Raw genomic sequence first — 26,993 nt, 5'->3', positions numbered from 1 at the left:
TTTAAAAAAAAATGCCATGGTTTTTATATTCCTAAAGCTTGGTGCTCCCCATCCTGGGTTTATAGTCCCTTATGGTTGTATGATTTTCAGTGCAGACATGGGCCCAGGTGGCACAGCCACACCTGCTTACATTCTTCTTACCGCCTCCCCATGTCCTCTCCCCCAGTTTGGTATGAACTCGCTTCTCCTGTCTGCCTGGTTCGGCCACTTACAGATCCTGCAGATCTTGGTCAACTCTGGGGCTAAGATCCACTGCAAGAACAAGGTAAGGCCTCACATGGCAGCCCCCTTGCTCCCAGAGTCTCTGCCGCCTCTGTGCCCCTGCCTCTGCTGCCCAGGTCTGCCCCCACCTCTGCCCCCTCCTCCTCCCCCGGTGGCTCTGCCACCCCAGCTTGCCTTTGCCTTCTGAGAACCTTCCGGAAATCCCAGCTGAGCTCAGCCCTGTGAAGCTGGGATGCTTGCTGTTTCCACTGGGGCTGGGACAAGTTGCTGGGGTGGCTCTTCTATCAGCATCAAAAGCCTCTTTCCTCTAGTGCCCCCTGACTCTTTACCACTCTGCCATGTTGGAACAGTCCCTAGCCCTCTGGGCAGCCTCTTTATTCACACAAGAGGAGTCAAAGTAACACCCTCAGAGGGTGGTTAGGAAGATTTAATGAGAGAGAGGTAGGGGCCTCCTCCCCTCTTCCGCTGGGCCCTGCCTCCCTTGTGGCATGATGGGGTGGAAGGAGCCAAGTTCCAGTTACCAAACCCTGGATCTTGGGCAAATGACTTCAGCATCCTGAGCCTCAGTTTTCACACTGCAGAAATGGGGATGCTAGTACCCACCTCTGAGCTGAGGGAGAAGCTCAGTGCTATGTGTAAAGTACCTGGCTCAGTGCCTGGCACATTAGGGAACCTGGCAGTCCCTCGCTGCTCATTGGTGTGCTCTGTGGTATGAGGGAGCAGGGCCCCAGCGAGTCAGAGGGCCAGGGGTCTCTGCACTGGCATCTCACCTTTTAGGGGGTCAGTGGATCTTATGAAAATGCAAACATTTCTGGACCAAATGCTGTCAGCCAGAGGTTCTCAATCTGGGGATTCTTAGAACTCAGGGTGGGAAAAAAAGGGGACTTTTTTTTCCACAGACTTCTATTTAAAGGTTTAGCATTTGTTGCAATGAGGAGGGAATGCAAGAGTGGAAGTGGCATGGTCTTTTGAGGCCAAGGCTGGGAAGTCACATGATACCACTTCCACCATATTCTATTGCTCAAAGCCCATTGCAAGACCAGCCTGGATCCAGAGGATAGAGAATATTGGATTCTCCCCCTTAATGAGAAAAGTACACAATCCCATTGCTTTGGGTGTTTCCAGAGGTGTGAGGAATAGTTGTGTCCATCTTCGCAAGCAGTCCCACCGACTACCTTTCTATTCCTTGTTCAAGGACCTCCCTGGAGGTACTTAGCTCACCTGTAGAGGAGCCTTTGCCAGGCTATGACTGCTCCACACTCCGTTTGGCCCTGGAGTTTTCTTTCCCCCTTCTGTTTACCTGGCTCTACTTTGCCAGGCACTGGCGATATCTAGACCTTTACTAAACTATAGGCTATAGTAAAATGTCAGCAGTTTTTCTGCTAATGTCCTACAAAGTATTTAATCATCTCGTCTCCTTAGTCTCCTCCAATCTTGTGACAATTTCTCAGTCTTTCCTTGTTTTTCATGACCTTGACACTTTAGAATAGCACTGGTTAGGTATTATGTAGCATATCCTTTAATTTGGGTTTGTCTGATATTTTCCTCATGATTAGATTCGGGCTATGGAATTTGGGGAAGAAAATCACAGAGGTTACATGCCCTTCATTGCCTCCTATCGGGGGCATATGATACCATCCAGTGACAAAACAAAAACAATTCATTTAAATAAACTCTCTGCCAAGTGTGGGGCTCGAACTCCTAACCCCAAGATCAAGACTCACATGGTCTATAAACTGAGCGAGCCAGGTGCCCCCAAAAGACAGGTTGGTAGTGAGTTTGATGTCCTTTATTCAAAAGAAAACAGTCCCTGTATTGGGGGAGTACAGCTCTTCACAGCAATTGAACACTCTTCTGGAGAGATTTTGGGCAAGAGCAAATGTTATAGAGCCCCAGGAGCAGCAACACAGAAATGGCAGGATTGGCTGCTAGGGGATTTCCTTGTGAGACTAGTGGGTCCTGCTTTCAAGGGTCAGGGGAGCTAGTACAGCTGAGTGTATGTTAGGTTGTCGTTGGTGTACGTTAGGTTTCCTGTAAGTGCAGGCTGAGGTAGATTTAGATTTGTGACCCGGGCCAGGTCACTGGGGCAGCCTCCGTTTTGTAGGCCTCAATATAAGAATTAACTTTATCAATACCAATGTGGTCTGTCACTAGTGATGTTACCTTGATCCAAATCTGACACCAATTCCAATGTGTGTGCTTTTTTTCTACACCACCAAGCAATTAAGTCAATTCTCCATGGACACTGACTGGGCATCCCACAAACTTAACTCAATTCCAATACTATCTGCCTAAAGATAGTGTCAGATTCCACTAGTTAAGGGCTTAGACCCCCAAGACGACTCCCATTTCAGAAGCCAATCCCAAGTCCACTGTTATCTGGGTTTCTGACCGATTAGCTATAAATCAGAGGTTCCTACCACCCACTCCTTAGGTTTGATTAATTTGCTAGAGCCGCTCACAGAACTAGGAAACTAGTTTACTCACTAGATCGTAAATTTATTGCAAAGGATATTAAAGGATACAAATCAATAGCCAGATGAAGAGATACATAGGGTGAGGTCCTGAACAGAGGAACTTCTGTCCTTGTGGCGTGTGGGACCTGGTACGTGGATGTGTTCTTGAGTTCACCAACCTGGAAGTTCTCTAAACCCTGTCCTTTCCTGTTTTTATGGAGGCTTCATTTCATAGACAGGATAGATTAAATCCTTGGCCATTGGTTATTGACTCAACCTCCAGCCTCTCTCCCATCCCTGGGGGTCAGGGGGTAGGGCTGAAAGATCTAACCCTCTAATCAAGTTGGTTCTCCAGGCAATCAGGCCCCCAACTCTTCAATCTTCAGGTTATCTTGAGGCTTCTCTGTGTCACCAAACATAGCAATAGACATTTTAACCTCTCTGTACACTTAGAAAATTCCAAAGGTTTTAGGGGCTCTATGCCAGAAGCAGGAGGAAGCCCAAATATATATTTCTTATTATAAACCATAATTTCACTCTTGATCACGTGGTTAAAGTGGTGTCAACTGGGTTTCTCCACTGGAATATTAGTATTTTTTCCTTTCCAAACTCTATTGTCAGAAATGCTTTGTGGTTTTAATTTGCATATCAATGATGACTAATGATGTTAGATATTTTTTCATGTGCTTCTTTGCACTATATATCTTCTTTGTGTCCAAATGACTTTTTAATTGGGTTGTTTAATATCTCATCGATAAGTTTTTAGACTTCTTTATAAATTTTGGAAGCATTTCAAAATCAATTACAGACATCACTGTACTTCCCTCTAAATACTTCCGTATGCATAACATTCACTAGAATTCACTTTCTTTACTTAAAACAAAATACATAAATCTTAAGTTTATATTCACTGGGATTTGACCAATTTCACTTCAGTGTAATCCAAATTACTGTCAAGATGTACAACATCATTCTATTGATTTTTACGATCCATCGATGGTTGCAATCTATTTGAAAAACAGTCCTCCAAACAATCTAGCTATAATGCAAAGCCTTGGTAGAAGCTCTGGGCTATAAACAATATTTGCAAACCTCCCTCACTTAAATATTGCTTCTGGAGCCAAGAGACCGTCTTTCTGCTTACACCTTTTCCCACCGTGGCCACTACTCTCTATTAAAGAAAAAAATTCAAGTGAGTAAATTTAAAGATCTAATTGGCTTTATTCAATGATTCATGAATTGGGCAACATCCCATCTAGCAAAGAGAAAGGAGCTCCAGGGAGCTGTATAAAATGAAAGACTTCTATAGGCAAAAGGAAGTGGGGCAAGGAAGTTATTCTAGCAAAGAGTGGATTCTTTTAGGCAAGATCACCTTCCTTTAGGGGACAGTGGGGGTGGTCTATCAGGTGGTTTTTTTTTTTTTTTTTTTGAGTTTATTTATTTACTTGTAAAGTGGAGGAGTGACAGAGAGAGGGAAGGAGAGAGTCCCAAGCAGGCTCTGCATTGTCAGTGCAGAGCCCAATGCAGGGGCTCCAACTCATGAACTATGAGACAGTTACCTGACTGAGCCACCCAGGTGCCCCTGTCAGGTAGATTTCCTTCCTATTGTTGACCAGGAAGATCCAGACTGACTGGCTAAGATGACTTATCTGCGAGATGCTGAAGCTGCAGTTAGGTTAGGTATTAAGTCTGGGTTTGGTGATGGGTGGCCCTTAGGACAGGTAACTCCATTTTGGGTTTATTTTCTCCTTTTTAACACCTCCTAGTCCTTGCAGACCCTATCAGCTCTCACTCCTTCCCAGAAGGTTAGGAAGTTACCACCTAGAGACAGACACTGAGCACTTAGTCACCTCCTTCTTCATCTGGGGCTGTATCAAGGTAAGCAGATGCTAGAACCTTATAACAACGTCCTGTGGGGGTTAGTATTGTGGGGACTGTTAGTGCTAAAAACCTCACCTTATATCCTGAATTATTTTTCAGCATCTAAAAAAACTTGCTGTTGAGGATGCTGTCCAACTCCCTCAGCCACCCACTGAGGCAGTCAGGGGTTATTATCCTGATTTGACCTATGAGAAAATGGAGGCTCATAGAGGTACAGATAACCTGCAAGACCAGGCTGCATTGCTGATAAATGCTGGAGCTGGGATTTGAACTCTGACATCCCAATTCCTACCAGGCCTTGTGGGGCTGAGTGGGCACTTGTGGTTTTCCCCATTTACATATTGTGTTGTTTCCATGGTAAGGCTGTGTTCTAGGTTGCAAACATTCACCATTTGGGAGACAGCCAGTGGGTGAGCAAGGGCCCCTTCATAGACTGGAGGGACCACCCTGGGCTTGTTTCCAGGACGGCCTGACCTTACTACACTGTGCAGCCCAAAAAGGCCACGTGCCAGTGCTGGAGTTCATAATGGAAGACCTGGAGGATGTGCCTCTGGACCAAGTTGACAAGGTGAGAGTGGCCTCAAGGTCTTGTTTGTCCTTCCTGTTGAGCTTGGGGCTCCTGGTACCAATCCTGCCCATTCCTTGAGTGCATCCTTTGAGCTATGGGTATTGCAGACTGGACCCTGCCTCAGGGAACTGCGGGTCTAACAGGGGCATTAGGACACAAATGAGTCAGATACAGGGGAAACATGGTCAGTTCCCTCAGAGAGGTTCTGATAAGGACTAATTAGGTAGATTAGATACAGGAGCCACTGCTTTCTGCTTCCTGGAGGAGGTGGCATTTGGTGAATGAACTGGATTTTGTTGGTAATATGGGAAAGCAGGGAGGTTTTATAAAGAGAGAGGAAAGCATTGCAAAAGCTTTAAAAGTGGAGAAGGGCCCTTTGCGTGTGAGTTCAGATGGTTTGGGATTTGGGGAAGGAGAGCCAGGGGGCTTGTTGGGAGCCCCTCATGGAAATCTCCACTGACTTCAAGCCTCAGAAACCTGTCCTTTATTCAGTAGACAGCAGGGAGCCCCAGAAGGATTTCAGTGGGAGAGGAATCCCACCCAGTGGGATCTTAATGGAAAGTTCAGTCTGGGCTTTCCCTGGAAAACATGTAGGGTGAGGGGAGGGGAGAGTTTCTGGGTCAGGAGAGGCCCCTGAAAGACCAGAGTGGTTGGCTAGGTGGCCAGGGTGTGTGCGCCCACTGCAGGGTGCAGAAGGGTCACTTTCTTACCCTCCCCCGTCAGCTGGGAAGGACTGCGTTTCACCGGGCTGCTGAACATGGGCAGCTGGACGCTCTGGACTTCCTAGTGGGCTCTGGCTGTGAGCACAGCGTGAAAGACAAGGTACCGTAACTGGGTCCCGGGGAGGTCCAGGCTCTGGACTCCTGACCAATGTGGCACTAGCCACTTACCTGTGCCCACTTCTTCTTCTTTTTTTTTTTTTCAGTTTATTTATTTGAGAGAGAGCGTGAGAGATCACGCATGTGAATGTGTGCAAGCTGGGGAGAGGGAGAGAGACAATCCCAAGCAGGCCCCTCACTGTCAACACAGGGCTTCAACCCATGAACCATGAGATCATGACCTGAACTGAAATCAAGAGTCGGATGCTTAACTGACTGAGCCACCCAGGTGCCCTAGGACAGACTTCATTATTAATCTTCTGATTAATGTACTTGGCCAGGATAAAGGAGTTCTGTTTATAAGTTAGTGATGGAGAGCTCACAGACAAATGCGCCACAGGGTCTTAGAACTGGAAGCATTCTTCATTAAGGCCCAATTCAACATTCTCATTTTATAGATGTGGGAACTAAGGTCCAGAGAAGGGGATGCTTTAGCCAAGGTCACACAGCAAGACAAAGGTTGAGCTGGGTTTGGAATTAGTAACCTGATGCCCAACCCTGGGCTGCTCCCTCTCTTCAAGTTGCCTCACGGGGCACTAAGCCCTTGGGGTCTGCGCCAAATCCAGCTGTCCACACTCATCCTTTTGGTCCTGAGAATCAGATCAGGCTGATTTCCTTCATTCTGGAAACATGGGCTGAGCAGGTCATGCTCTGGACTAGGCTGTGGGCCAGGAACTGGGAGTACAGATGGGAGTAAAGAACAGCCCCTGCAGGACTCATCTGCCCAGGAGGCAAAAACATGATTGTGCTCAAGGTGCCAGGAAGGCAGGAGCACCAAACCTGGAAACCAAGCAAAGCCCAGCTTTGGTGAGCTTACCATGGAAATCTCGCCATAGAAAATTCTAGAAAGCTTTAAAATTGCATACCCCTGTTAGGTTTTGTATTTTCAGCCGAAAAGTGTTTTTATTTTGAATTTTTTTTCATGAGGAGGCATAGTAAGCTTTTCAAGGCTCTGGGCCACNCCCCTCCCCCCTCGCCACCCTCCCCCCTCACCAGCAACACAGGGCACACCACAAGCATTGTGATAGGGAGGCTTTGAGAGCCCAGAGAGAGCGATTAGTTCCACTGTGATCATGGAAGAGCTGCTGACAAGACTTGCCAGAGATGGAGAGGCTGGGCATCCTCACAGGAGGACAGGAGAGGACTGGGCCCGAAGCCATGGCCTCCTTCTGCCCAGCTCCCCTGCCTCTGAGCCCCCTGCCCTGCTCAGATAGAGTGCTGAGTGCTCTGTTGGGGGTCTGTGCCACCTGCACCTTCAAAGAGCACGATGTGGGTATTTATAACCCAGAAGGAGGACAAAACTCTCCACAGTCCTGCTACGGGTGTGTGTGGGGGGAACACATGTTGGCCCCCCACAGTTCACCGCTTCCTTAGTGTCGCTTTGAACACAGACTTCGCAGCCGCCTTCCCACAGCCTGGTCCTTGCTTGTGGCAGCCAGGCAGCTGTGCGCACCTCTGTGGAGAAAGTGAGAAAGGAGCAAACCGAGCCGTCCAGGGGATATTTCGTTGTTGTTGAGAGGGTGTCTTAAACTTAACTTTTATTATTAATACAATATGGTAATGATCATAGAAGAAATTTAAATGTTTCATCTTGCAGTCCACAGGATAGTGATGGTTGTTTTATGTATGTGTGGACTTATCATGAGGGAAAGCATATCTATATCTGTTTTAAGTACCCCTCTGGCATCGGTATATGTTCACACCCTCATTGGGCCCTTAAGAGTCCTGTGCCTCTGGGCTCCAGGGTGGCTAAGTTGGTCAAGCGTCTGACTTCAGCTCAGGTCATGATCTTATGGTTTGTGAGTTCAAGCCCACCATTGGGCTCTGTGCTGATAGCTCAGAGCCTCAAGCCTACTTCGGAGGCCCTCTCTCTCTCTCTGCCCCTGTCAGCTCGTACTCTGTCTCTCTCTCTCTCTCAAAAATAAATGAAACATTAAAAAAAAAGTTTATTTTTCAAAAAGAGTTCTGTGCCTAACGTGAATATCTTGATTCCTTCCTCAGGAAGGTGCTGAGGCAGGTCAGGGCTGAGGAGAAGACCTTGAGCTAGAAGCCCCCAGGACTGGTAGATCTAGATATGTCCCAGAGCCCTTATAGGTGTGATGAATGGCTAAAGCTGGATTGTCCCTTCTGATGCCATTATGGGTTCCCTCAGGGGCCACTGCTCTGGTCCTCCATCTGTGGTTCTTCCTTAAGGACATACTTCTTCTCTGGCTGACCCCTTCCAGCTCTTCTCCTTGCTGGGGCCCTTTTGCCATCCACTTGCCCTGCGCAGAAAGATCCTTTTAAGGACAACTCCACCAGGGGCACCTGAATGGCTTAGTTGGTTAAGCATCTGAGTTTGGCTCAGGTCATGATCTCACAGTTGGTGGGTTGATGACCCGTGTTGGACTCTGTGCTAACAGCCTAGAGCCTGCTTTGGATTCTGTGTCTCTCTCTTTCTCTCTCTCTGCCCCTCCCCCACTCCCCCGCTCACTTGCTCTCTCTCCCTCAAAAATAAACAAATATTTTTAAAACATTTTTTAAAAAGGACAACCCCACCCGACTACCCTTGACAGGAGCCAATTCTGATACAAAGAAGTTGGGGGGCCTTTGCCCCACCCAATGGCACAACCTCGCTTGGCTCTGTTGCTGTCACCTTTAGACTTCTCAAGTGTGAGACAAGTACCAGCTCTGTGGCTCTCAAGTTCTGGGAGATACATGTCAGTCTTTCCATCACAGTAATTACTCATTGAACAAATATTTTACTGAATGTCTGCCACCTGCCCCAGGCCCCAAACATTGGGGAACAAAGTAGGCAGAAATCCCTGCCTTTGAGGTATTTATGTTCTATCAGGAAGAGTCAGACAATAAACAATAAGCAAAGTATAGAAGAAAATTATAGTGTGTTAGGTTATCAGTGCTCTGAGAGAAGAGGGAAAGAAGAGTCGAGAAGGATCAGGGGATCAGGAGGACAGGGGGTGGGAGCTACGATTTTAAATAGTGTGGTCAGTGTGGCCACACTATTCGGTGAGAAGCTCGCATCTTGAACTGGACCATGTGGCTGGCTGCTTGAGCACAGCTTGAGTGCAGAGGAGAGCCTTGGCCTTGAGCAGGGGAGGGGATGGACCTAGGAGGGAGGAGCTTTAGACAGGAGCATGGAAAGTAGGGTTCTTGGGTGTTTTTTTTTCCAAGTAATGTGTCTGCCTTGACGTACATGTAAGGAAAAACCAGGACTTGGCCTTGTAAGTGCCTCTGGTTGTAGTTTGAGGCACACATCTCAGGGGCAGGGAGATACTGGCCCAGTGTTCAGGGCTGCAGTTTGTTATAGACTTGCTCTGTGACCCTAGATAAGTCACTTCCCTCTTTGGAACTCAGCTTCCATGTCTATAAAATGAGGGTGGTTCCAGCAGGTCCCCAGGGCCTTCAAGGGCCTCTGATTCTACTGGTCCCTCAGGAGCCCTTCTGCCTGCAGGAGGGGAATACAGCTCTTCACCTGGCTGCTAGCCATGGCCACCTGACTGTGTTGCAGCGACTCGTGGACATCAGGCTGGACCTGGAGGAGCAGAATGCGGTGAGTCACCACCCAGAAGATGCAGAGATGCATGACGCTTGCCCGCTCCCTGCTTTCGAGGAAACCACAGCCTGTGGTGCAGCCTGATTTTCCCCCGCTAGAGGCTTCCTGGAGTAAGAGGGAATAGACAGAGGGCAGGGGGTGAGGCAGCCTGGAGGATGAGAACATGAGCAGGGGTGTGGAGGCAGGAGTGAATATATCACATGCTCCTCAAGGTGAGAAAATCAGGTATGGGGCTCAGGGAACCACAAGCAATAAGCCAGGTTATTGTCCTCAGTAGCACGGCGCTGGAGAGCTTCAGGAGCCCTGGAGCTGTGGTGCAAGTGGGGCCTTCTCATCTCAGGGTCTGGCCTCAGCCTCCCTGCCATCCTCATACCTCTGACCATGTGTTTCAGGAAGGTCTGACTGCCCTACACGCAGCGGTTGAAGGCATCCACCCCGACTGTGTGCAGCTGCTCCTTGAGGCTGGGAGCAGCGTGAACGCCCTCACCCAGGTTGGTGAGGACTCAGACCCCAGGACTGATGTCTGTCCTTGGCTACTGAGCCTGGGCCCTAATCCTAACCATGTGCGAATAGAAGCCCTGAGGTGCCAGGCACAGGGTGTAGTGTGGCTTCTCCACTACTCAGCTCTGTGACAGAGTGCAAGTTACTTACATTCTCTGAGCCTCATTTCCCAACTGTAAAATGGGGATGCTAGGTAGTTAATTTTCTACATTGCTACTGAGGAGTAAATACCCCTCATGGTGCCTGCCATGTCTTAGAAGCCCAACACCTGTTGGTGTCTTCTTATTGCTGGGTATTTGGTAGTTCACGAGTCCCCTTTATAACTGTTACTTGGGAAAAATTTTCTCTGGTTTACCTATGAAGAAACTGACGCTTTAGAGAGATTCAGTGACTTTTGCGGTAAGAAACAAAGCTGGGTCTGAAAAGCCTATTCCCCTCACTCCAGAGCTCATGGCCTGGAAGATTTGCCCTGTGTGTGCAGGGGCCACACCAGCCCGCAGAGCTGGAGCCTGGGAGAGGCCTCTTCTCTCACTACTGTCCTTCTTAAGTCAGCCATTGGAATTTCTCCTCTGTGCCCTGGAAAGGGGGGCTGCGGTCTTTCTTTAGGTAGGGAGTTGGCGTTTTTGTTTTGTGTTGTTTTTGCTTTTTATTTTTAGATCAATGACAAATAATCTTTCTTGGCTGATTGAATGGCTTCAGGATCTGGAATTCTCTATTTGTTCTAAATTTCAATAATAAGGCAATAATAATTAATAATAATAATAAAATATAATAGCAAAAATAGTTTAAAAAGCAGAAGAATTAATATTCTAAAAATGTTGAATACAAAAGAAGGCAGTGAAGGAGAAACAGAAGAACAAAGAAGACAGAAGACATATAGAAAATAAGTAGCAAAGTGGCAAATGTAAATTTAATAATGATATCAATGTTAAACTCCCCTGAATGTGAATAATGCTTAAAAGTCACAAAACACTTAATTTGCAGAACTTCCCTAACAGGTAGCACCCTCTGCCCCAGGGTGTTGGGGTAACACCAAGGCCCACCCAGAGAGGGAAAATAGCTGCCCCAGGGCACCCAACTATGTCCTTCCATCTGCCTGATGCTCTTTGGTCAGCTTCCCCTTCTCTGTGCCCAGCACAGTGCTCAGTACTAGGAGGGAGCAAAAGAAGTGAAATATCAAGGCTATTTCCTCAGCAGTAGCAGTGTAGGAGCTGAGAGACTGGAGAGGTCGTGTCCAGCCAGTGGTCATTGGCAGGGCTGGCTCTGCCCACTGCACTGGGCCTTGTACTCCAGCCTTGGCCATTCTCCAGCATGGCAGAGGGCACATTCTATTTGGACACCTCCAGCCCTCGCAGGCTCTCTGAGGAGGGGGCTAACCCAAAGTGATATTTCCCATTGGGAAGTGGATTGGTTCCCATTCACCCTGTGCACTCAGCTCCTACAGGACTTTGGGAGGGTGACCAGCTCATCCTACTTTGCTCCATATTGTCCTGGCTTTGAAAGGAAAAATCCTGGGGAACAGTCTGGACAGTCTGCAACAGTTGACCACCTAGAGGGGTCTGCCCAGTGGAGTAGAGGGGTATCTCACGTGAGAGCATCGTTTGGTCAGGGTTGCGCTCTGATTGAAGAGTAATTAGAAGGCCCATGAAGGTGAAGCCCTAGCACTGGGCATGCTGAGGCCGGCTCCAGCAGGCCAGTGCGCACCAGCTGGGGTTTACTCTGCACTGGCAAATCTTACTTGTTCTCCTCTTTGATGTACATTCTGAAGTTTGTGAAAGGAGGCATGGAAAAGCTCAGACCACAGTGAGCTCCTCTTACTAGTCACCAGGCCTGGGGAAGGCATTGATTTCTCCAGCTTCAGGGTTTAGTGGGGTAATAGTCCCACGGTGGTGAGACACAAATAGAATAATGGATCCCAAGGCCCCACTAGACATTGCACTGGACATTGCACTGATGCTTGTTTCCCTCTAGAAAAAGCAGAGCTGCCTCCACTACGCAGCCCTTGGTGGCTCTGAGGATGTGGCCCGGGCCCTCATCCGTGCAGGAGTCCACACCAACATAGCTGATCGTGTAAGTGTGGGGGCTTGGGTTGAGGAGGGGTCCCCACTGCAAAGTCTCCATGATCTCACTGGTGAAGCACAGCAGGCAGAGATGGGCACTTTAGGCCGTTGGGGTTGGGATGGAGGCCAGGACTGGGGGGCCTGGACGCACAGGGTAGGCCAGATAAGCTCCTAGCTAGAACACGGTTAGGACCAAGCTGCATTTCCTCCCAAGTTAAATATCTGCTTGAGTTCTCCACTCATTTATCCATTGGAATTTAGTGATGATCTTTTATAGTACAGATCTAGCCTATTGGCTGTTCATTTTTTCCAGTTATGTCATGTGCTATACTCACAGGGGACAGGATATCCTTGTGGGTAAGACATGGACTTTGTTAGACAACCTGGCTTTGAGGCCTGCCACTGCCATTCACTGAATGACCTTAGACAAGTTGCTTTGATCTCCCTGGGCCTTTGTTTCTTTATCGATCTTATTATTCCCATTATATAAATGAGGAACTATCTGTTGTTTAGATTAGAAAGAGGTCATCTTCTAGTTGAAAGAACACTATGTTTAAAATTACTATAAAAGCAATATAACACAATTCTTCAGAATATAGAGATCCCTAATCCCAGCACCCTAGTAAAGCAATGACTTTTCCTTATTCCCTTCCAGTTTTCCTCATATGTGTGGTAGCACCTCCATCTGGAAATAAGCTGGGCTAAGGGAGAATTCTGGAAATGGGGATGCTTATTTGTTTCTACCCATTAAGATATCAGAATTTTGATTCCAGTCCAGTGGAGACTATCCAGCTCAGGTATCAAATGTTACTAGTTTTTCTAGCAACCATTTTTAATGCTAAGTGTAGTTCAGTGATCACAGCACACTTAACAGTTCCTCCTGTTTGGTATTTAAGTTGTTTCTAACTTTTTCAGGGTAAATAATGATTTTATGAAAAAAAAATTTTTTTGAGAGAGAGGGTGCAAGTGAGCAAGGCTGGAGAGAGAGAGAATTCCGTGAGTGGTAGAGAGAGAGAAAGAAGTGGGGCTCACCCAAATCGGGGCTTGAGCTCACCAGCTTAAGAAGCAGGACTCAGCATCTTCTAGTTATGATTTGATTTTTGGTGTTTAACTCTTTAATTCTCCTAAAATGTATTTTTTATATGGTGTGGTACTCTATAGATTTCCCCTCCAATTTTTTAATCCTTCTGTGTCAAGTGAATTTATTAAATAATTCTAACATTCTTAGTGCTTTTTCATTCTTTCCTTTATCACATATTTGCATTTTGATATATGATAGGCTTTGTATCTGGGCAAGTGATTCTCTTTCGGCAAGGTGTATATTTAGTCTTGAGCTGGTACCGTATTTTAATTATTATTGCCTTATATTTTAAAGCCATATAAAGCTAGTCTCCCTTAATTATCCTTGTCTCTTAGTATAATTTTTTATCCTTTTAATTCTCAAAAGTTTTTTTCCCCAGCTGAAATTTAAAGTATTTTTTTTTTCAATTAAAAAATTCAACTTAAGGATACAAAATCAATGTACAGAAGTCTGTTGCATGCCTGTACACTCATAATGAAACAGCAGGGTGAAATTAGGAAAACAATCCCATATCACATCAATAAGAGAAAGGATAAAAACCATATGATCATTTCAGTAGACGCAGAAAAAGCATTTGACAAAGTACAAGATCCATTCATGATAAAAACCTTCTGCCAAGTAGGTCTAGAGGGAACATATCTCAACATAATAAAAGGCTTTATATAAAGAACCCACAGCCAACATCATACTGAATGGTGAAAAATAGAGCTTTTCCACTAAGGTCAGGAACAAGACAAGGATATCCGTTCTCACTTTTATTCAACTTAGTACTGAAGTCCTAGCCCTAGCAATTAGGCAACATAAAGAAATAAAAGGCATCCAAATTGGTGAGGAAGAAGTAAAACCCTCATTATCTGCAGATGACATGATACTACATATAGAAAACCCAAAAGACTCCAGCAAAAAAAACTACTAGAGTTGATAAATGAATTCGTTAAAGTCACAAGATACAAAATCAACGTGCAGAAATCCTTTGCATTCCTACACACTAATAATGAAACTAAAAATGAAACTTAGTTTCACTTTCAGAAAGTGAAACTAAGAAAAAAATCCCATCTACAATTGCACTAAAAACAGTAAAATATCTAGAAACCAACTTAATCAAAGAGATGAAAGATCTGTACTCTGAAAGCTATAAAACACTGATGAAAGAAATTCAAGACAATGCAAAGAAATGGAATTCCATGCTCATGGGTTGGAAGAACAAATATTGTTAAGATGTCCATATTACCCAAAGCAATCTACAGATTTAATGCAATCCCTATCAAAATACTGACAGTATTTTTTACAGAACCAGAACAAATAATCCCAAAATTTGTGTGGGACCACAGAAGACCCTGAATAGCCAAAGCGTTTTCCCACTGGGGGCAAGTGGATGAAGGATACCCTAGAGCTCTCTGTATTATTTCTTAATTGCATGAAAATCTATAATTATTTCAAAACAAAAACAGAAAGTTCTGCTTCTTTAAAAAAATAAAAAAAATCTCTGGAAAGATACACATAAAAGCAGGGATCAAGGTTACAGATGGGGTTTAGGAGAAGGGAGTATGAGCAGGTAAGTGAATGAGGGTAGAAGAAAGCTTTTCACTAGATATCTGTGTACTTTTTGGTTCTTTTGGTTTTTAGAAACAAAATGTAAAACAACCAAAAGCCATACTTACTCTCTTTCCACTCCCCTTTCTGACCACATTGCCTCAGATGGGTTTCCAGGACAACCGAGGCTATATCCAGTGTATTTGGTTATTTTATCTCCATAGCCTCCTGCTTCCTGGAAAGCCTGTAGTTCTGACAAATTTCCATGCTCACCTGAGTTGTGCATTTGAGCCCGTTTCTAGTCTCTGCCCATTCACTGTCACAGCAGACCTTTTTTGGGCCTCATTTTAATTTCTGTTATCTGGCAGTGATCTGAGGACGTTGTTGAAATTCTTATGGTAGTTTTTACCTGGGTTCAAATTTTTTTCTAGGTGTGTTTCAGGATACCTTTTGGTACTTATTGAAATTTGGGTTTGGGATTACATTAAGCTTATAAATAATATAAGAGAAAAAGGTCATCTTTATATATTTTTTAGAATTTGTTTTCAATGTTATTTTCGAGAGACAGAGTGTGAGCAGGGGAGGGGCAGAAAGAGGGGAGAAACAGAATCCAAAGCAGGCTCCAGGCTCTGAGCTGTCAGCACAGAGCCCAATGCGGGGCTCAAACTCACAAACTGTGAGATCATGGCCTGAGCTGAAGTTAGACATTTAACTGACTGAGCCGCCCAGGAGCCTCTGTAATATTTTTTCACTAGGAGCATGAAGCCTTGCCATCTCTTTAGGCCTTCTTTTCTATCCTTCAGTGATGTTATATAGATTTTAGTTTGCCTTTGATATGTCCATTTCCAATTATACGCGATGTAAATACTTGATATTTTCTGACTGTTGTGAATATTTTTTTTAAATTATGTCATTTCTTGTAGGCATTCAATACAGGAATGCTCTATGACTTTTAATTTTACTAGGGGCTTTTTTAGGGGGTAATAGCTTTTTTTTTTTTACCTGTCTATATATACAATCACACTGTGCATAAATAATTGTATAGTTTATATATTCTTTTCCAATACCAATAAACCTATTTAAAATTTTCTGGCCTAAACTACTAATAGACATTGGTAGTGGACATTTTGTGTGTGTGTGTGTGTGTACTCTATTCTGTAATCTTCTTATACTTAAAATGTGAGCCTGTTTTTTCACCATCGATTTTGTGGCTTTGTACTCATCCACTATGTGTCGCTATAATCACCTAGAGGGAAGGATGCTGTTGCAGTATCTCCACTTTGTCATGTGGTCAGGCAGCAGAGGGGACCACTGATGGAGTCTTCCAGCCTTGAGTGAGGCCTTGGATGTGTATTGCTTTTGAGTGAGGTCTCTATTCTAGTCTTGGCTGGCTCTCTCATTCCTTCCTTCCTTCCGTGCATAAACAGTAATCAGGCACCTACCTGGGTGTTGAGGGGAGAAACTCCAGGAACACAAGGTTCCTATTAGTGATTCAGCACGTCACTTACATCTTCTGAACGTTGGTGTTCCCACCTGTAAGTGGAAAATACTAATAACACCATTCCTATATAAACTTCCCAGGTTCGTGTGTGGATTCAATGAGATATTAGAGAATTTTAAGTGTTGTTGCTAGAGGGGAACTCAGCAAGCATTACTTGCTAGATGAAGAGGAGCAGAGAAGGGAAATGACTTGCCCACAGTTCCATAGTGAGTTCCTGGCATAGCAAGGTCTCAAACTTGGGTCTTCAGGTTCCCACCCTCTTTGAGGAGCAGTTTTGGGCTCCAGGGATTCAGCCTTGAGGGTTATAGATTCCTCGAGCCACCCATGTCCTCTGAGGAACAAGAAGGGACAAACCTAGAAACACTATATATCTATAAACCCCTCCCTTCTTCCATCCCCCAGCACCAAGCTATGCTGGACAGTCTTGGGAAGGACCCATCAATTGATTCATGTGTCTCCTCCCCCAGCAGGGTGCCTCACCTATGCACCTCGCTGTGAGGCACAACTTCCCTGCCTTGGTCCAGCTCCTCATTGATGCGGGCAGTGACCTGGATGCCACTGACAATGTAAGTGGTTGCAGAAACCCTCTGAGCCCCAGGAAGCCTTTGGGCACCCTCCCAGGTCGGCAGGGCTTGGCTATAATCTCCTAGCATGGCCCGGAGTTGAGGGATTGACTTTTCCAACTTTTTAAAATGTTTTTATTTATTTCTGAGAGAGAGAGGCAGCGTGAGCAGGGGAGGGTCAGAGAGAGAGGGAGACACAGAATCTGAAGCAGGCTCCAGCACAGAGCCTGATGCAGGGCTCCAACCCACAAACTGTGAGATCATGACCTGAACTGAAGCCGGCTGCTCAACCGACTGAGCCACCCAGACACCCCAACTTTTCGAGCTTGTAAAAATATGTTTGAATATTTGTTGAAGGGAACACCATTTTATCAACCATTCCTCTACTTTGAACATTTCCGTGGTTTCTAGGCTATTGCCATGGTCTGTGTAACACCGCAGTAAACATCTTCTTAGATTCAACCATTTACTTTCAATAATTTTCTTTTCCCTTCAGGAAGATTCCCAGGATGGGGATGAGTGGGGCAGTCTTGTGTAACAAGAAGCCCCTGAGTCCTGAAGTTGTGCTCAGTCAGGAACCCTTTTAATTCCCTATCCCCACAACCCTCCCCCTGACCACCTAGTCCTCAGTGCCAGCAAGTACAGCCCCTAGTGGTGGAAAGCAGCTTTGCAGGATAGATCATATACCTTCAAAATTAGTATTTGCACTTCACTGAATTGAGCTTCAAAAAGTATATTAAAAGCTCATACTCAAAGATATTTATTGTAGCATTGCTTATCAATCTTCAACATGAAAATGGCCCAAATATTTACTAAAAGAGAAAGAGAAGTGGTCAGGTAGGTCACGGTATAGATGTAGACGACTGTGGAGCTGTTAAAAACAGTGTTATCAGAGTTTATAATATGTGGAAATGTTATGTTAGGTAGAAAAATGGATGCAAAATGTATATATGGGATTATCTCATGTAAAATCAGTAAACCAAAAGCATTCTGCATTAAAGACTAGACGAAATGAATTAGGATCGCTACAGAGATGGACTCAGTGAGCCAACAGGTGGTAGTTTTTCCTTTGTTCTTTCTGCTTTTTTGTTTTTACCAAGTTTTCTCTGGTATTAGGTTTATGACTAAACCCAGCTTACCCTCTCCCATAGCTTCTTAGAGAAAGTTTTTAAGGCCCAGATAAGAGTGTACCCACCTTGTAACTGTCCCGTCTTGGAGCCTTGGGCCACTCGGACATGCTTTTCTACTCCCCTGTTCCTTTGGCTTCTCCAGAGGCAGCAGACGCCCCTCCACCTTGCTGCTGAGCACGCCAGGCCGGACATAGCAGAGATGCTCCTCGTCGCGGGGGTTAACTTAAACCTGAGAGATAAGGTACCTCTACTCCCAACCAGCCTCCCTTTCAAGCTTTCAGGGCTCCCTCTTTGCCAGAGACCCTGTTAAAAATGCCTCCTGCTCTCAGACTATTCAAGGCTTTCCATCCTTTATATACTGGCTCAAATGCAGCCTCCTCTGGGAAGCCTTCCTGCCACTCCATCACATTCCCCTTCCTCCTCTGAGGTCCCTCAGGACTCGGCCTGCCCTTCTCCTGGTCTAGAACTGTGATGCGGTCTTCTTCTGTTTCATGGCCCCTCAGACTCTGAGCTCCTTGAGTCGCCTGGTGGGGAGGGGGAGAGGGTGTAGAGGAGCACGGTCCCACAACCCCCTACATGTAGGACAGGGGTGAGAAAGCTACCTGGCTCTTCGTGCCTCTGGGCTGGCTACTTCCTCAGGTGGCTGGAGGTTTCAGACCAGCTGAAGATTTGGTCTGAGGCCGAGAATGTCACGGGCTCATGACGAGACAGGGCTTGCACCTGTGGCCCAGTATGGTGTGGGGAAGAGTTGGGGGCAGAAATGGGCCCTGAGGCTGCATCTGGGAGGGGCTCCCTGCTTTGAGCTGGGACCTAGGGCAGCTGGCCATCTCCCTGCAGGTTCCCAGAATGATGGAGGCCAGCCCTGTGTGGGAGGTCGGGAGCATGAGGTGGGGAGGGCAAGCGTGACCTAATGAACCCTGTCCCCTTCTCTAGGCTCTGGTTTCATCTGAGAAGTGGGGCAGGTAATTGCTGTTTCAAAGATAATGTTGAGGGGTTGTGCAGGCTGAGTTTCATAAGCTCTAAGACTCACTAAATTCTAAAGAAACAAGAGGTGGTTGCTGGAATTATCATTATTGCCTCATTCAATCCCTCCTCGTGCCCAGAAAACTTTTCTGCTCTCCCATGTAGACTCCTGGAAACTGCTTTCTTTGGGCAGGGATGTTTGCAGTCAGTTCTAGAGGGTACCCTACACCCCACCTATAGCAACTCTGGCTTCCATTCTTACTTCTTACTTGCAGCAAGGGAAAACTGCCCTGGCAGTGGCCGCCCGCAGCAACCACATTAACCTGGTGGACATGATCATAAAAGCTGATCGCCTCTACAAATGGGAGAAGGTACTGAGACCCTGTGCTTGGTCTCTCCATGTTCCAAAGGGAGTGTGTGGGCTTGGTTCTAGGCGGCGCTGGCTTTGAACTCCAGCCCTGAGCAATTCAGGGCCAGCCTNAAGATAATGTTGAGGGGTTGTGCAGGCTGAGTTTCATAAGCTCTAAGACTCACTAAATTCTAAAGAAACAAGAGGTGGTTGCTGGAATTATCATTATTGCCTCATTCAATCCCTCCTCGTGCCCAGAAAACTTTTCTGCTCTCCCATGTAGACTCCTGGAAACTGCTTTCTTTGGGCAGGGATGTTTGCAGTCAGTTCTAGAGGGTACCCTACACCCCACCTATAGCAACTCTGGCTTCCATTCTTACTTCTTACTTGCAGCAAGGGAAAACTGCCCTGGCAGTGGCCGCCCGCAGCAACCACATTAACCTGGTGGACATGATCATAAAAGCTGATCGCCTCTACAAATGGGAGAAGGTACTGAGACCCTGTGCTTGGTCTCTCCATGTTCCAAAGGGAGTGTGTGGGCTTGGTTCTAGGCGGCGCTTGCTTTGAACTCCAGCCCTGAGCAATTCAGGGCCAGCCTCAGTTTCCGAGGAGGTGATAATCCCTGCCTTACCTAACACCGGGGTTGTTTGTGAGCATCTGGAGATGAGTGAGCACCAAAACCACACTGAAACAAGGCAGACTGAGGTCCATGCCAGTGTGGAGATATTACTGGACAATGTTACAGCTCCTGGGTGATGGATGCATGTGTGCACGCCGGCATGTGTGCATGCCGGCATGCGTGAATAAAGAGATGGCAAGTTGGTTTCAGCTAACTGCCATCTTCAGGTGATTGGAATTTGGCGTGTTCTATTCAGGCAACTTTCTGAGCCCAGGAGGAGAGTGTGCTGGGATTGATTAGTGATATCTGCTGAAAAATTGGGGAAGAAGAGTATCAAGCGTAAGGCCATGCTGTTCCAGTCCTCAGCAAATGGGGCTGGAGTGGGGAGTTTTTTGATGTCTTTGAAAGTTGTTTTTGTATACAGAAGATAAATTTTGCATTTACTTCAGTTTTAAGAATTAATACTAAATTTACTACAAATTTTAAAACCTAGTTTTCTTTTAACTTTTGAAGTCATTTTATAAATCTTATTCCACTTATACAATACTATATTTTATGAATTTTAGGAATTTCCACTTTCAGGGAAGCCTTTTGATTAATGTTTGGACCCATGTTTAAACTTAGTTAATTAAATTATCTTAAACATTTTAAGCTGAGTGAATAAGTTTAGTAGATTTTAAAAAGTATCTTGAATGCTTCCTAAATTCTTAAATTGTCCTAGTATATCCAGTAAATTCAACCTATAAATAGTCTCAAATATCTTAAACATTTCAATATGGTTTGCAAACTGAGTAAACTTATACCACTCAAATTAAAAAAAAACACTATTCCAAAATCAATTAGTTAATGATATATTTCAATAGGAATCATAAGATATTCTCTTTCATGGACATGCTAGATTCTCAGAAACATTACAGCCCCTTTACGTACCACAGGTCATGTCTCAGTGTAACCCTAGAATATTGATACCAAGGATGTGATGAACTGATTCATCTCTGTGTTTAATTCTAAAACCTCAGACTTTAAAAGTTTTCAACACTAAAGTGGCGGGGGCAGTTAGAATCACAACCCCCCCCCCCCACCTCTCACCCTCAGGCCCATTTAATCAGAATCTCTGGTGTGGGGACCAAGCATCAGTAGTTGGTAAAGCTCCCAGATGATCCCAATGTACAGATGTGGCTGAGAACACTGCTCTGAGGAACTACCTCACGTGAGAGTTAGTCTCCCCGGTCGCCATGTCACAGGTGACTGGTCAGACATTGTTGACCAGGATGTAAGATTTGTAGCTGCAGACGCCAGAACTCACCTGAGCTTTTTAACAACCGGAACTCTGTATTTACATACTTTAGAGGGGCTTACTTAGGCTTTTGTGGGTTTAACTGATGCCATCACATAATTTTTATAATTTCTCATTTTATCACCTCCTTTGCACAGAACGAATTCTGTAACCCCGCCCTTCACTACTTGTTGGAATTCCGCAAATCTAGTTAGTGCCCGATCCTTGGCTTGACTGGTGTTAGGCACAGCTGCTGAGTCCTTCTGCTGGCACTTGTGTTGTGAGAACACAGGGAAAAGAGAGGAACTGGGAAGGCTTCCTGGAAGAGGTAGCATGTAAATGGTCTCTTGACTGTGACAATGGGGTTGAGGGACAGGGAGGTGAGAAAAGGAGTTCTGGATAGAGGAACAATGTGAACAGCTGGGGTTCAGGAGGTCAAAGCAAGGCATAGAGTGAGAAACCCCAGGCCTGTGATGATGCCAGTACCCTCTCCAGGCTCCGGAGGGAGAGCCTGACAGGGATTTCCCCCCAAGGTGGCAGCTGCACTTTTGGGATTTGCCCCACAGGATCACGTCTTGTGCAGGGACCCCAGAGATCCCTCTGGGAGGAACTTGACCTTTAAGCAGGACCATCGGCAGGAAACACAGCAATTCCACTCTATGCTATGGCGACTGGCTTCCAGGCACCTGCGGCCTCAAGAGTGGAAGAAGCTCGCCTATTGCTGGGAGTTCACCGAGGCCCATGTCCATGCCATCGAGCAGCAGTGGACAGGTACCACCTTGCCTCTCCCCACCCCAGAGCAACCAGNGGTGTGGAGGGTGGAGGGGGAGGGGGAAGCCTGTGCAACCTGCATCCCAGCTGTGGAAGCCACGTGCCACTGCCACATCCTGTGTGCTCCTCCATCCTTCCAGGCCTTTGCTCAGGCTGGGCCCTCTGCCTCTCCCTCCCCATTGACCTGTGAACTTCACAGTCTTCGTGAATTAGCTGATACCCATCATTCACACAAACTAACGGCACTCCCTATAGAAAGGAGAGGATCAGCTCTTGCCACTATTAATTAACTTCTACTTGGAAATGTTGGTCCTGGTACTAAGGGAGAAAACAGAAACAGAAATAAGGACTGAAAATATTATAAAGGAAGAGAGATTTCCTAACTTCAGGTGCTATAATCCTATACATAAGAATTCCAGAAGAATCAACTGAAAAACTTAAAATTCAGTGAAGTAGCTAACTATATAAAATATACAAACACCATGGTATTCCTATGTACCATCAGTAAGTGGGGAAATATATAGCAGTATTTTTGAAAAGATACTCCATTTACAATAGGGTTTCTAAAAAGAAGTATGAATGGCATAGGAGTAAAACAATAAAACTTTACATTCATTGTGAATTAGCTGATACCCATCATTCACACACAGGATAGTTCAACTATTAAAAAGATTTGGGTAAATGGAATGACATTCTGTATTCTTGGCTAGAAAAAGTATCATGAAGACATTAATTTTCCCAAATTTGATTAAGTATTTTTGTTTATTTTTTATTAAAAATGTTTTATATTAGGTTTATTTATTTTGAGAGAGATAGCAAGCCGGATAGGGGAAGAGAGAGAGAAGGGAGAGGAAATCCCAACAGGCTCTGCACTATCAGCACAGAGCCTGATACGGGGCTTGAACTCACAAACCATGATATCATGACCTGAGCCGAAATCAAGAGTCAGACGCTTAACCAACAGAACCACCCAGGCCCCCCTATGTTTGTTTATTTTTGAGAGAGGAGGGTAGAGCGAGCAAGTGTGAGTGAAGGAGGGGCAGAGAGTGAGAGAAGGAGACAAGATCCAAAGCAGACTCTGCAGAGAGTCCAAAGCAGAGAGCAGGGTTCAAACTCACGAACTGTGAGATCATGACCTGAGCCAAAATCAGACGCTTAACTGACTGAGCCACCCAGGTGCCCCCAAATTTGATTCACTTTTAATCAAATCAAAATAGGAAGTTTTTGAAACTTTACTAAAGGAGTCTAGAGTTCACTTGAGAGAATAAAGAGGGAATATTTAAGTAAATATTTTGGGGGGGAAGTGAAGAAGGTTTAATCCAACCTGACTCAACCTTTCCTAAAGCTCAAATAATTAGCATAGAGTGATACCTGACATAAAAATACTCACACCAATTAGTGAAATAGAGCCGGGAGTCCAAAAGCAACCTCTATGACAGGTAAGAAAGAACTTTCATAGATGATAAAGGAGCACTGTAAATTATGGGGCCGGAGCAAGGAAGAGTGAAAAATCGGGTCAAATGAAACAACTACACCAAGGACGGCATCATGAGGAAGTGCTTGCTAAGGGCCCAGAGGGGGGCAGAAAATTAGAGGATGGACTGAATGGACTAACTTGGCCCCGAAGGCTGTGCCCAAGCACATGTGTCCCCGGCTGGGAGAGCACACCTAGTCACAGAGTTTAGTAACAAGTGAATGCCCTCCTCCCGCACTGAAGAGCGCGGGCAGTTATTTTCAAATGTGGCTATACATTGGACATAACACCGCTCAGTGCCCAGACTGCACCCAAACCCAAGTAGGTTGGAAACTCTCGGGAGGTTAATGGAACCCAGGTGTCACTGTTTTCTAAGACTTCCCAGGGGTTTCCAATGAGCAGTTACAGTGAAGAACCACTGGTGCAGGGGAGAGAACACGGCCACCTGTGTTTCTCACTAAGCCGGCTTTGTCATCTGTAAAATAGGGCCGCTAGCGTGCAAGGCACGGAGGAGCAGCCAGAGATGAAGGGAACAGTCATGGGCATCATGGAATCACAACAATGAGTGCCAATTCTTTCTCTTTTCAGAGCAACACCAACAGGATGCATGGTGGATGCTCAGGAGAAAGCCTGGGGCTGGGGACGTTCTAGAGTCCCCGACACAAAACCTCTAACGTCACCCCATCTGAGGCTGTCTCTTCCCTCCTCTCCCATCTCTGGGCTGAGCTCCACCGGAGCTTGGAGAAGGGCCTCTTGGCTCTTTCCCATCTGGGCATGTGCACCACAGATACCTGTTCAGACAGGCTTGGTTGGCTCCTTCTCTTTCTCTCCTTATGGTCCTCAGGCATCAAGAGCTACCAAGAGCACGGCCACCGGATGCTGCTTATCTGGCTGCATGGTGTGGCCACAGCCGGTGAGAACCCCAGCAAAGCACTGTTTGAGGGCCTCGTGACCATTGGCAGGAGGGACCTGGCTGGTAAGAGTGTCCTCTGCTCAGGGCAACACTGGGCCCCAGAGTCAGAGCTACATGGCCCACCCTGGCATGTGACAGGGCCCCCGAAGCTCTGCCCAGACCATAATGCTGTGGGGCTGGTTCTGAACCTTCCAGATTCCTGGTCCTAGCCTTGTCTGCTGGAATTCAGGTAGAGCCCTGAGCAAACCACAGTACCTCCTGGCCCCCATTTCCCCATCTGTGCCCATGAGGGTGTTGGCTCAGATGATGCTGGCACCTTTACAGCCCCAAAGCCACTAATGTTATCTCTTCTCTGGCCCTCTGTACTTTTTTTTTTTCTAGTTTGAAATAAGGCTGGAACAGCCTATAGACTTCTTTTTTCACAAGCAGTAACATATGTAGGACAGAACCAGCTTAATGTGAGTTGAACCAGTCAGAACTGGTCAAATAAACAAAATATCTGAGGCCATCACAACCTTTTGAGTCTGTCAGTTCCAAAAGCCTAGTTTGAGATTCAGGGCACCCCATGGAATCATCAGGCAAGCAAGATAAAAGGTTCGGTACTAATCCCTCATTAAAAACCAAATCAGCTCATGATGAAAGAACCTTAAATTCTATAATACACGTCCCTGGCATGGTGCATTACGGGGCCACCACAGGACAGGGTAGTAGGCAGTCACCAATAGTAATGAAGGCTAGGTTCATCACGTACCGACAGTAAAAACATGGGTAGCATGTTAGAGGAAAAAGGATCTCACAGCAAAAAGGAAAGTCCCCCTTTGTAGCATCTCACAGCTGCTGCAGACAAAGTAGGGAAACAGTCACTTTAGAGTGGAGGAACTAGGGATGACTTTTTTCTTTTTCCAAAACAGTCTTAAATATTATTGCTCTATTTTTTTAAACACAAATTCCGGCAGGCAATTCAAACATGTTTAAAAGCAGCTCTGTGAGGCAGAGCTTAGGCAACATGAAGCAGTAGGATTCTTCTGTCTTGCAGAAAGCATCAGGAAGAAAGCAAATGCTGCCCCGGCTGCCCCCAGGAGGTGTACGGCCATGTAGCTGGAGGGGCCAGACCTTCAGGGGCATGGAGACTCAGAATGGGCGCCACTGAGCGGAAGAGGACCACCATTTAAGGGCTTTTACAAAATCACTGTTAATAGACCTCCAGCTGCTTGTACTAAAACACCCAGCCGTGCCGGACTAGCAGGCTCTGTTTGTAATCTCTTTCACAAGGCTTGGGGACAGTTCAGGTTTTGCAGGTAATCCCTTCCCACAGGTGCAGTCCTTTGCAGCTCTTGGAGCTTCACAGCAGTCCCCTGAGATGCAAGGGCCATCTTTTCAGAGAGTACACTGAAGCTCAGAGTTGAGGTCAGGTGCCAAACCCAGCATCCCTGTCTCCCCAGCCTGGCAGAAGGGCTCCAACTGTCACTTACAAAATTGACTTCCTTTGACTCATTCATTGGCTTTTAATGAATGCTGTGCTTACTCCACAGTGTTTCTGTTCACAAGCTTATTTGTGTGCTTTGGCAGTTCCAAGAGGTGCACATTCTTTTTTCCCCTTTTGTTTAGAAATTTAATTTAAAAATTTTTAATTATTTTTTTGAGAGGGGGAGCACACATGGGAGAGAGGCAGAGAGAGAAGGAAAGAGAAAATCCCAACCGGGTTCCATACTTAGTGCAGAGCCCCATGCGGGACTCAATTCTATGACTGTGGGATTATGATCTGAGCTGAAATCAAGAGTTGGATGCTTAGCGGACTAAGCCACCCAGGCACCCCTAGAATAAATAATTTAAAATTTTTATTTTGAAACCATTTCAGACTTACAAAAACATTGCAGAAACAGTATAAAGAATTTCTGAATACACTTTACAATACAGCTTCCCCAAATATTCTCATCTTACATAATCACAGTATAATGTTCAAACCAGGAAATTAACACTGATACCACTAACTCACCTTCAGACCTATTCCAGTTTTGTTAGTTGAGCCACTCATGTCCTTCTTCTGGACCAGGATCCAATCCAGGATCACACCTTGCATTAAGTTGTCATTCTTTTTTATTTTTTAATTTTAACTTTATTTATTTTGAGAAACAGAGAGGTGCTCATGCACAAGGGCGGGAGGAGCAGAAGAGAGGGAGATACAGGATTCCAAGCAGGCTCCACACCTTCAGCACAGAGCCTGAACTCGTGACTTCAAGACCTGAGCTGAGATCAAGAGTTGGATGCTTAATCGACTGAGCCACCCAGGTGCCCCAGGGGCCACATCTTAGAAAAACTCCCCACAGAGGTATCCACTGGGCCTAAGTCTCAGGAGGGAGATATAGAATAAAAATTGTTAGAGCTGAAAGGGGCTTCAACTGTCACACATGGCCAGTGGGAGCACACCGTGGAACAATGCTGTGAAAGGCAGCTAGCATTACATCTACCAAAATTACAAATGCACTTGCCCTTTGACCCAGCGATCCCATGTGGAGGGATTTATCCTACAGATAAACCTGCAAACATTATACCAAGACCGATGCAAGTTAATATGGCAGACACTGCCATGCAAGGGGGTGTATGGGAAATCTGTTATATGTTCAGGTTTTTATTTTTATTTTTGACATTTATTCATTTTTGAGAGACAGAGTGTGAGTGAGGGAGGGCAAAGAGAGAAGAA

The 26,993-nt window shown here is 45.8% G+C and overlaps 1 protein-coding gene across 1 annotated transcript in view; it reads left to right on the top strand.

The window, feature by feature from the left end:
* ANKDD1A (ankyrin repeat and death domain containing 1A) overlaps positions 1 to 25,302 on the top strand; it is a 34,441-nt gene extending 9,139 nt beyond the window's left edge. The window contains exons 4-14 of the mRNA XM_077747115.1: positions 167 to 265; positions 5,023 to 5,127; positions 5,851 to 5,949; positions 9,457 to 9,555; positions 9,951 to 10,049; positions 12,031 to 12,129; positions 16,702 to 16,800; positions 18,070 to 18,168; positions 19,166 to 19,261; positions 21,701 to 21,905; positions 24,224 to 25,302. Of these exons, the coding sequence (XP_077603241.1) occupies positions 167 to 265; positions 5,023 to 5,127; positions 5,851 to 5,949; positions 9,457 to 9,555; positions 9,951 to 10,049; positions 12,031 to 12,129; positions 16,702 to 16,800; positions 18,070 to 18,168; positions 19,166 to 19,261; positions 21,701 to 21,905; positions 24,224 to 24,501 (1,377 nt within the window). The 3' untranslated portion in view covers positions 24,502 to 25,302. The remainder of the gene's footprint in view (positions 1 to 166; positions 266 to 5,022; positions 5,128 to 5,850; positions 5,950 to 9,456; positions 9,556 to 9,950; positions 10,050 to 12,030; positions 12,130 to 16,701; positions 16,801 to 18,069; positions 18,169 to 19,165; positions 19,262 to 21,700; positions 21,906 to 24,223) is intronic.
* Positions 25,303 to 26,993: the final 1,691 nt, after the last annotated feature.

Source organism: Crocuta crocuta, unplaced genomic scaffold (genome assembly GCF_008692635.1).
Source record: "Crocuta crocuta isolate KB4526 unplaced genomic scaffold, BGI_CrCroc_1.0 scaffold130, whole genome shotgun sequence".
Classification (NCBI taxonomy): domain Eukaryota; kingdom Metazoa; phylum Chordata; class Mammalia; order Carnivora; family Hyaenidae; genus Crocuta; species Crocuta crocuta.
Note: the sequence above shows the minus strand (reverse complement) of the source record. Positions and strands in the feature narration are given on the sequence as shown.